The 10,136-nt window shown below is 49.9% G+C and overlaps 1 protein-coding gene across 1 annotated transcript in view; it reads right to left on the bottom strand.

The window, feature by feature from the left end:
- Positions 1 to 10,136, bottom strand: part of FAM174B (family with sequence similarity 174, member B) — a 92,796-nt gene that overhangs the window by 31,713 nt on the left and 50,947 nt on the right. Inside the window, exon 5 of the mRNA XM_010832178.1 lies at positions 9,971 to 10,135. Within this exon, the coding sequence (XP_010830480.1) occupies positions 9,971 to 10,135 (165 nt within the window). The remainder of the gene's footprint in view (positions 1 to 9,970; position 10,136) is intronic.

Here is a 10,136-nt window from a genome sequence, read left to right as displayed (position 1 = left end):
TGCTACTATTATTACTGTCACCATGATTCCCAAGTGATCGTTTCCGCAAATGCTGTCCACCCCAAAACCTGCCCGGCCAGCTGGTCCTGAAAGACCCTCTGCTTCTCTTCCCACCCCGTCAAGTCCTAATCCTCCTCCCTTCTCCCCACATGCCTTTCCCTGACCCCTGCGTCCCCCACCAAAGTCCCTGGGGCTTTGATAGGTCCTTTTGCAACTTATCAAGTACTGCTTTTGACACATGACTCCCTACAGAATTGGACTGTTTCTTACCTGCCAAGGAAAATCACACAAAGGCATTATCCCATCTCCCAAACTGAACTGGAAACTCCTCACCTTGACCGTTTCTTCCACACCTTCTTATCTTCCAGTGAAAGTGAAAGCGTTAGTCACTCAGTCGTCTGACTCTTTGAGACCCCATGGACTGTACCTCTCTGTTCAAGGAATTCTCCAGGCAAGAGTGGGTTGCCATTTCCTTCTCCAGTCAGTCTCATTAAACACACTGGAAGGATCTCTCCATCCACTCAGCCATGCTCTCTGCTGGATCCTTAGCTGAGCTTTGGGGAGAACCAAATGACCAGGCTAAAGCCAAGCACACCACATCTGAGCATCAGCACACCTAGTCTAGAGCTTTCCTCTTCCAACAAACTCACTGAGTGAGCTTAACAAACTCTTCCCATTTCTGGGCCTCAGTTTCCTCATCTGTACTATGGGTAGAAGGAGCAAGACCAGTGGAGCTCTGAGTGCAAAGAAGCCCCACATCCAAGAGGTTACAAGGCCCCGAGGCCTTCCCAGGCCTGAGGAGCCCTGTCCAGGCTCTGCCACGGCCCCTCTTCTGCTCCACACCTGCCGATGAGAAGGGACTGCCTTCTCCCTGCACCCTGGGGATGAAGTCTGGATTCCTGGCAGATCACCTCAGATTAAATACAGATTTTTAAAAGTGAAAACATGCCAACATGATTCTAAATTCATGGTTCCAGAATTTCCCTTTGTAAATAGAAACAAAACATCAGTCATAAAACTAAAATTCCACTCACAACCCATGAAACCTTCTCTGCTTAAATCCTGGAGGGCTTCCCTCCTGAGACACTCTCCTTACAGAATTTCTTGCAGATACTGACACTGGAGACCCCCACCTCACCCCACTTGTGCCCCACCATACCTCAAGAAGAGCCTGTGATTGCAAAGCCCCCAAACTCAGTGGGTACATGGACATAAGAGCTTGTGAGCAAAGCCAGCTAATCTGGAGGGCTCAGGTTTAAATTAAAGAGGGATTTTCGTCCCTTTCCAATTTGGTAGAAGAACTCAGTGGCAGGTCCTGGGGCCCCACAGTCCTGTTAATAAGGACGGTCATGAGGCACTCCTTCCCCAGGGAAATTCAGTAGTAGGGGGGATGGACACTATGTGGGGTCCTCAGTGTCCAGGGAAGCTCACACAGGCTAAAGAGTCACCAGTTTCATTTCTGAAAGGCTCAGAAACAGATGCACCTGTCTAATGATCCTGGCCATATGGCTGAATCCTCATTTACTGGCAAAAGCAAGACCAAAAGGTTGGGCATAAGTTACGTCTGCTTTCTGGATCATTTTTTCAATATAATAGGAGACACCTGGCTGCTCAAAGGAGAGCCAGGGACTTGATAGACCCAGTCTCACTGCAAACACCCCAACAGCCCTGAGCAGCAGGGACTTTAATTAGCACTGGGAAGCAGAAGCCCAGAAAAGTTAGGTCACCTGCTGACGGAGACTGCCAGAAGGTGCTCGCCTGCACTACTGGCATCAGGGGCTGGCACTGGTGAGCGGCTCTGTCCTGGGCACTGGCGAATGCCTACCAGCAGCATCTCTGGCCACAAAATGCCCCCTCCCCAAGTCATGACAACCAAAAACATTCCCGGAAATTGCCAGATGATTTGAATTTGGGAGATAAAAAAGACATATTTTGGTCTATAGACACATTTGTTCATTTGGGGCCAAATGACCCCAAGGCGGCAGAATCCGCCCCAGGAAAGAAACTCTAAGAGCCCTATTCCTCCCACATGCAGAGCTTTCCAGTGCTGTGTTAGTTTCTACTGCACAGCACAGCAAGCCAGTCATGTGCACACCTGTACCCCCCCTTTCTCTAATCTCTTCTCATTCAGGTCACCACAGAGCAGTAAGCACACTTCTGGGCACTGTCTGCACTGCACAGCGGGCTCTGATCGGCGATCTCCTCTCGGCACTGTCTGCACTGCACAGCGGGCTCTGATCGGCGATCTCCTCTCGGCACTGTCTGCACCGCACAGCGGGCTCTGATCAGCGCTCTTTTCTCGGCACTGTCTGCACTGCACAGCGGGCTCTGATCCGCGATCTCCTCTCGGCACTGTCTGCACTGCACAGCGGGCTCTGATCCGCGATCTCCTCTCGGCACTGTCTGCACTGCACAGCGGGCTGTCATCGGCGCTCTGTTCCATTCTGCTGTTGCTGTTGTCAGTCGCCCAGCCGCCTCTGGCTCTTTGGGACCCCAGGGGCCACAGCACTCCAGGTGATGACTGTGCCTCAGCACCTCCCGCAGTTTGCCCAAGTTCATGTCAATTCTTTCAGGAATGCCATCCAGCCATCCCATCCTCTGATGGCCCTCTTCTCCTTCTGCCCTCAGTCTTTCCCAGCATCAGGGACGTTTATACCATGTGTAAAACAGAGGCTATTATACGGAGCATCAATAGTGTATATATGCCAGCCCCAATCTCCCGATTCCCCCCACCTCCCTTTCCCCTCTTTGGTGTCCATACATTCATTCTCTTCATTCTCTGCATCTGTGTCTCTATTTCTGCTCTGTAAATAAGATTGTCTTTGCCAATTTTCTTCAGATTCCACATATATGCATTACTATACTACATTTGTTTTTCTCTTTCTAACTTACCTCATTCTGGTTGACAGTCCCTCTTTTAACTTGGTGGAGATCTCAATCAAGGGCATGCTCCCTCCCCTCTCTGCTTTTAATTTGGACTTTTGCTGGATTCGATTTATTTAACACTTCCTTCACTGTGGTGTATAAAATTAAACACCCATGGGAACTGGATGAAAGTACAAACTTCCAGCAAGACCAGTAAGTCCTGGGGATGGAGCGGGTACCATGACTACAGCTAACACTGCTGTGTGATAGACAGGCAAGTTGCTAAGACCACAGAATTCCTCATTACCAGGAAAAAAAAAAAAACTATCTCTTTTCCTTTTGGGGGGATCTATCAGAGATGATGGATGTTAACTATGTTTATTGTGGTCATCATTTCATAATGCACATAATCAAGTCATTATGCTGTCCATGGAAACTTACATAGTGTGGTATGTCTGTGTTATCTCCACAGAACTGGAAAACAAAGAAAAAAGGAAATTACTCTGCAAAGCAAAAACTAAGATAGATATGTTTCACAGCTATCACTCTTCCCTTAATTCAAAGCTTTAACCAAGCAATTAAAAAGGACCTCCTGATAAACAAGGTACAGCACAGGGAACTATTTTCAACAGCCTGTGATAAACCATATGGAAAAGAATAGGATAAAGAATATCTATGTGTATAACTGAGTCACTTTGCTGCACAGCAGTAATTAAACACAACATTGAAAATCAATCATAGTTCAATAATTTTTTTTAAAAAATGACCTCCTGGTGCTACACAAGCACCACAAACCCAAAGTCATAAAAAGGGGTTTAACTTTGTAACCAGGGCCCTGCCCAAAACTCCAACTTATTAAAATAATATTTATACACTAATGAACAATAACTAAAAACATTTCAGAATACTTGCCCCCAAATCCTGAAAGTATTAAGCTTCTATATTTTCTCTTAAATAACTTTCATTCTCTGGACAAACAATGGGAGATGAGGGGATCCCAGGAGAAGCAGGAAATGTTCTGGCTCCTTTTCAAAGACCTGCCTTAGTAATTAACTAAGCTCCCGCGGTTCCAGCGTCTTCAGGCTCTGATGGCGTGTATCTTTGCCATTGATCCAAGTGCGACAGCTGGGCAATATCAGATCACCTAGAATTTGTCTTCCTCCTCGTCCCCCAGGAAGCACCAAAACAAACCATCCTTTCAGATAAGACGATTTTACAGAGCTTTTGAAATAAGGGGGTGGGCAGGCAGCCAACAGAGATCTGGGAGAAACCTGGCCTGGCAAGAGAGCTGGGAGCTTCCCAGGATGAGGAAAGGAGAGTCGTGGTTTCAGGTGGCACTCTGTGACTTGTCTCCACCTCGTTCATAAGACACCAGAGAGTAAAGTTAGATTCCCCCTGGCTCTCAGCGGATAGAGCCTGATCTCAGAGAGCATGGGCGGGGGAGGGCAAATGGTTCTGATCAGCAGCTACTGGGCTTTACACGCATTATCCCCAAGTCCATGCAACCCCATGAGATGCTTCCTAACATCCAAACACAGAGGAGTTTTCTACTTCCTAAACACAGCTTCTTTGTTGATTTCCTTCCAGCTCTCATAACCATGTAACCAGTAACAGACCCAGGAAGGCTGGCCCTACTGCGAGCCAGGCAGAACTGCACACACACACACACATACATACACACACACACACACACACACACGAAGATACCCTCACCAACGGGCACTAAAACTGCCTTTCCCTCCTCCAAGTTTGTCTTCAGTCTTAAAATAGTTTTCCATAATAATTCCAATACATGAAAAAGCTGTAAATGATTCTGTAGATGGGACATCAGATTGATTAATGCATAAGGGAAATAAATTTAATTATAAAAAGAATATGTATGGGAAGAGACAGCGGCTCAACCTCAGGAAGAAGTGGAGATCTGCAAAAACAAGCATAGAGATACCCAGTCATACCCGGGAAAGGACAGATGAGAAAAGAGAGCAGCTAAGAGGTCTAGCTAGGAGAGTAGACCCCAAAAGTTCTCACTACCAGGAAAAAAATCTATTTTTTTTTAAACATTAGAAAGTCAGATAATACTAAGTGTCAGATATGATGGGAGGATCTGAGAGCCCCAGATACTGAGGGTGGGAAGGTAAGCTGATACATCCTCAAGGAAGCCAAGTAAGAGCACCCCTGGGACCCAGAAGCCCCACTGCGAGGGGTCCACCCCAGACTCTTACACAGGTCCTCAGGAGAACACATTTAAGGGGGCAGCAGACAGTTGAGTGCACAGAGAGAAAATGAATAAATGTCTGCTGAAAGGAAATTCAGACAATGTAGAAACACATCATAAACAATAAGCACATAATAAATAAATTATAAAGAATCATGGGGACATAGAGAACAGATACATGCACCCATCAAGGGAAGGAGAGTGTGGGACAAATTGAGAGAGTAGCATTGAAACATATACATTACCACATGCCGGAGAAGGCAGTGGCACCCCACTCCAGTACTCTTGCCTGGAAAATCCCATGGACGGAGGAGCCTGGTAGGCTGCAGTCCATGGGGTCGCAAAGAGTCGGACACGACTGAGCGACTTCACTTTCACTTTTCACTTTCATGCATTGGAGAAGGAAATGGCAACCCACTCCAGTGTTCTTGCCTGGAGAATCCCAGGGATGCGGAAGCCTGATGGGCTACCATCTATGGGGTCACACAGAGTCGGACACGACTGAAGTGACTTACTTACTTACTTACCACGTGCAACACAAGACAGCCAGTGGGAGACTGCTGTGTAATACAAGGAGCTCAGCCCAGAGCTCTGTGACAACCTAGAGGGCTGGGGTGGGGTGGAGGGTAGGAGGGAGGTTCAAGAGGGAGGAGACACATGTATGCCTAAGGCTGATTCATGCTGACATACAGCAGAAGCCACACAACGTTGGAAAGCAATTACCCTCCAATTAAAAAAAAATTTAAGTATCTCCCACAGTCACATGTGTACACACAAAAATTTCTTTGCACATTCATATATATACATATATATATAATTTATCTATTTGATGAGATCATACTACACATGGTTTTAGTAACCTGTTCCACTTAACAGTATATAGTGTTAGACCAACATCATTTTTCACGGCTGCACAGTATTCCGTTATAAAGACTACCATAATTTGTATAATCAACTGTTAGATACCAAGCTTACTTAAACATTTTCACTATTAAACAGAACTGCTCTGAACTTCATTGATCATGCATCTTTGCTTCCTCTTTGAAGTAATAAAATTTGAAACAAAGAATAGATATCGCAGTAAAAAAATGTGTGTACCTTAGAAATGGAATTGCTTGATTAAAAGTGTATACCTTTCTTTGCTTCTAAGTTTAACAGTTTCCTTGGATCCACATTCTTTCTGCTGTCTGGTAAAGTGACTCCTTCAGGGAAAACAGACACATGGGCTAGGGTTCTATATAAGCAATAACACATACTACACTCTCCCGCTCTTCATATCCATCGTCTTGGAAATGGTGGCCCCCATCCAGACAAACTCCTACCTCACAGGCTCCCTGCACTAGCCACATAGCTCATCGCAGAGACATTCTGGGAAGCACCAACAAGGCAAAATACTCAGGGGTTCATTCATTTGCTAAAAATATCCATATTAGATGCCAGCTTGTGCTTGGAGCCCCAGGAGGCGTTAGAGAGGCACAAATGAGTACCGGCCAGTCTCGCTCTTAGGAGCCCTCCACCTGGGATGTCTGGTGACGCTCTTGACCCCAAGTAGAAAATTCAAATCTCGAGTGTCCTCTGGGAGCACTTGGGGGCCCTGGCTGGGGGGCTTCTCAGAGGAGGTGACACCCAGGCAGTCAAACAGCAGTGAGCTGGTCACGACGCCTTGACGGCGGAGGGGACTTGATGCAGATGATCAGAGTGACATGCGGAGCTAGGGCCACAAGATGCCCCTGGAGGACACCTGGACATAAAGCAGGGCTGGGGCAGCCGGCAGAGCTGAGATGGAGGCTTGAGAGGGAGTGGGACCCCAGGTACGAAAAGCCAGCGGGTAGCTACACTAAGGAGCCCATGCCTGCGGGGATGGGAGGGCAGAAGTGTGAGAACAGAGAAGGAGGATGCACGGAGAGGAAACAAGGCTGGCTGCGGGAACACCAGCCTGAAGGACACGGCTGTGACTCTAGAGACAGAGCAAAGTGAGCCAGAAGCACCGGCAGGTTGGGGGGACGGGGGGTGTGCCCCAGGGGAGGGGTGTGGCCCAGGTGAGACCACGCAGGGAGACTGGGGGCAGAATGGCCAGGATGTGTTCACTGCAGGCAAGGAGCTAGGAGGATGTCCACCCAGGGCAACAGGCCTTCAAGAAGCCTGATGAAGGCAGCCTGCAGGGGCCTGTGGAAAGGTCACAGTATATACCCTGGGCTTGCAGTGTTCTAGAATCTACTGTATAACTTAGCCCACACTCCCTGGGCTTCCCTGGTGGTTCAGACAGTAAAGAATCCTCCTGCAATGCGGGAGACCTGCCGTTCAATCCCTGGGTCGGGAAGATCCCCTGGAGGAGGGCATGGCAGCCCACTCCAGTATTCTTGCCTAGAGAATCCTCATGGACAGAGGAGCATCGTGGGCTACAGCCCATGGGGTCGCAAGAGTCAGACACAACTGAGAGACTAACACTGTCACTGAGATGCAATTTTCCTCTCTGCCAAGGAGCACGTGGGGCCGGACTGTCTACCATCAAGGCCTTTCCCAGCTGTCCGATGCTGTAAAGTTCCCCTCCACATCAGATCCAGAGTGCCAGCTGTCCCCCCTGGAAACTCGACCCTGCAAGAAGAAGGCCATAATGGCCTCTCCTGAGAAGTCGGACCCTCTCTCCACAGTCGGCTCACTGGCCAGCAAGGGCCCGTCCTCTCCAGCTCAGACGTGCACCCTCACATCTGGCCGCAGGCTGCTGAGTGTTCTCCTCCCTCTCCTGGGTAATAAGGAGCAGACTGGCAAAATAGTTCAAATACCTTCTGAAAAAGTACACCGCCTTGTGGGCTGGGCGGCCTATTTTGAGCAAAATGTTTCAAACCCCCAGGCTCAGAGCTGCTCTGGGGCATCCATGTTCAATGTAACCAAGCTATCGGGAAGGCCATAAAGGATGACGGCCGCATCTGATGATGGCCAGGCCATGCCTGGGCACAGGATGGAATGTGCCCACCCTCCAGGACCATCTGCTGAGCAGGGGAGCCACCAGCCTGATGTGAGAAGGGCCGTCTGGAGGATGAACAAGGTTGGGGCTGGGGGTGGCCAGGAAGGGAAGTGACCTCCTGGCCCCTATGTGCAGGAAAACGACCCAGAGGAAGGGGCGTGGGAGCCGGGCCCTGGTGGCCGCGTGCAGTCACGGCAAGTGTGCGGCAGGGACAGGCCCAGGAACGGAAAATCCACAAGCCATCAGCCAGGAGTGTAAGGAGAGAAGCGATGGGCGGTCCAGAGGACGGGCGGATGGCCTCAAGGTGCTCCGGGGCTAATTTCAAGGCGCCCAAATGCCACACCCAGGTAGTGGCTACAGGGAGCCACTGAAGTTTGCGAGCAGAGGAAGAAGGGCAGCGGGTACGATGGGGTGCAGAAGAGATCAGGGGATCAGCACAGAGAGGAACAATGTGGCTGGAGCCAGGAGAGGGGAGGAGAGGGGATGGGGGAGGAGAATGTGGGCCCACAGCGCTCCCTTCTCCATTTTTTCAGGACCACAGGCATATTTAATCCCGTGGACCCACAAAGAAACACCTTGCCTCCAAGTCACACAGCATTCAGCAACAAACCTCACGGGAGAGCTCCCAGACCTGCCTTTGCAGATCTGGTTTCTACTCCTGCTCTGAAAATGCTCGCAAACCCCTGGCCCCAAACCTCCAACAGCTGATCAAACACCCAAGCACTCTGTGTAAACTCAGAAGGGGAGGGAACAGGCTGGGACAAACTGACACGCAGACGCCCAGATTTCCGGGAGGCCCGCCTGAGTAACAGGATACATTTGGTTCATTTCCTGCAACACTAGAATTTCCCAGCCATGGGGGGAAATGCAGCCCTCCCTGCATTGCCTGTAGCCTTCTCCAGCTCCCTAATCCAGACAGTCTTCCTAATTTCCCACTTTCTCCCTGAACTTGAGAGACCTACAACAGCCTCCAAGATCTCTCGCATCCCTGCAAATCTTCACTGCGATAGTTCATTCAGGCACAGAGGTAGGCAGAAAGTCACCGAGGTCACCAAGGCCGCCAAACGTCCTGGAGCCCGGCTCCAACTCTCTGGCTCAAAAAAGTGGGCCTCCAACAGGTATCCTGGAATCAGCCCACCCGATAGACACTGCTTCTTTTCGTAGCAGAACCAATGAAAAGAAAAAAAGCAGGTGGCACCTCAGGGACCCTCAAAGGAAACAGAGGGTGGGGCAGCAAGATGGGTAAGGTGGACCTGGATTCAAATCCTACTTCCACCATTGAGTTTACTTGGATAAGCCACCTTGCCTCTCCAGAAAATTTTTCATCTGGGAAATGGGTATAAAAATAAAATCTGCGTAAGGCTGTCAGAATTCGAAGCGCTATTGTTAGTGTTAAGCATTAATGAAAAGTTAAAAGGAATTCAATATTTTATATACGTATTATTTTATGTATACATATGCATGCATTACGGGCTTCCCTGGTGGTGCTAGTGGTAAAGAATCCACCTGCCAATGCGGGAGACATAAGAGCCACGGGTTCGATCCCTGGGTCGGGAAGATCGCCTGGAGGAGGGCATGGCCAACCACTCCAGTCTTCTTGCCTGGAGAATTCCATGGACAGAGGAGCCTGGTGGGCTACAGACCATGGGGTCGCAAAGAGTAGGACACGACTGACTGGCTGATCACATATCTATACATATACATATGGATACATTTATCGTTCAAACAGGAGAAAATTCTAGTGTGCAAGAGGGAAAAAGCCTGAGGGGCAGGGCCGGGAGTCCCGGGGTAGCACAAATGCAACCAGGCACCGGGGCCGGAGCGTCTGGTGTGCGCGCGGATGCCGAGGGCGCGCGGTGACAGCGGGGCGGCGGAGCGGCGGGGCAGGCTGGCCCGCGGGGCTGCAAAGGGGGGGTTGGACCCACCTGAAGACTCGCAGCAGCAGGCAGGCGATGAGGAAGGCGGTGAAGGCGCAAGCCACGATCACGGCCGCCTTCAGGGTGGGCAGGTCGCGGAGCAGGCTGGAGATGCGGGTCACCAAGGCGTCGCCGCTGCTGTTGGAGCTGCCGCCGCCGCCCGCCGCCTCCCCGG

This window comes from Bison bison, unplaced genomic scaffold (genome assembly GCF_000754665.1).
Source record: "Bison bison bison isolate TAMUID 2011002044 unplaced genomic scaffold, Bison_UMD1.0 scf7180017860443, whole genome shotgun sequence".
In the NCBI taxonomy this organism is placed as follows: Eukaryota; Metazoa; Chordata; class Mammalia; order Artiodactyla; family Bovidae; genus Bison; species Bison bison.
The sequence above is the reverse complement of the archived record's forward strand: the minus strand, read 5'-3'. Positions and strand labels throughout refer to the sequence as shown.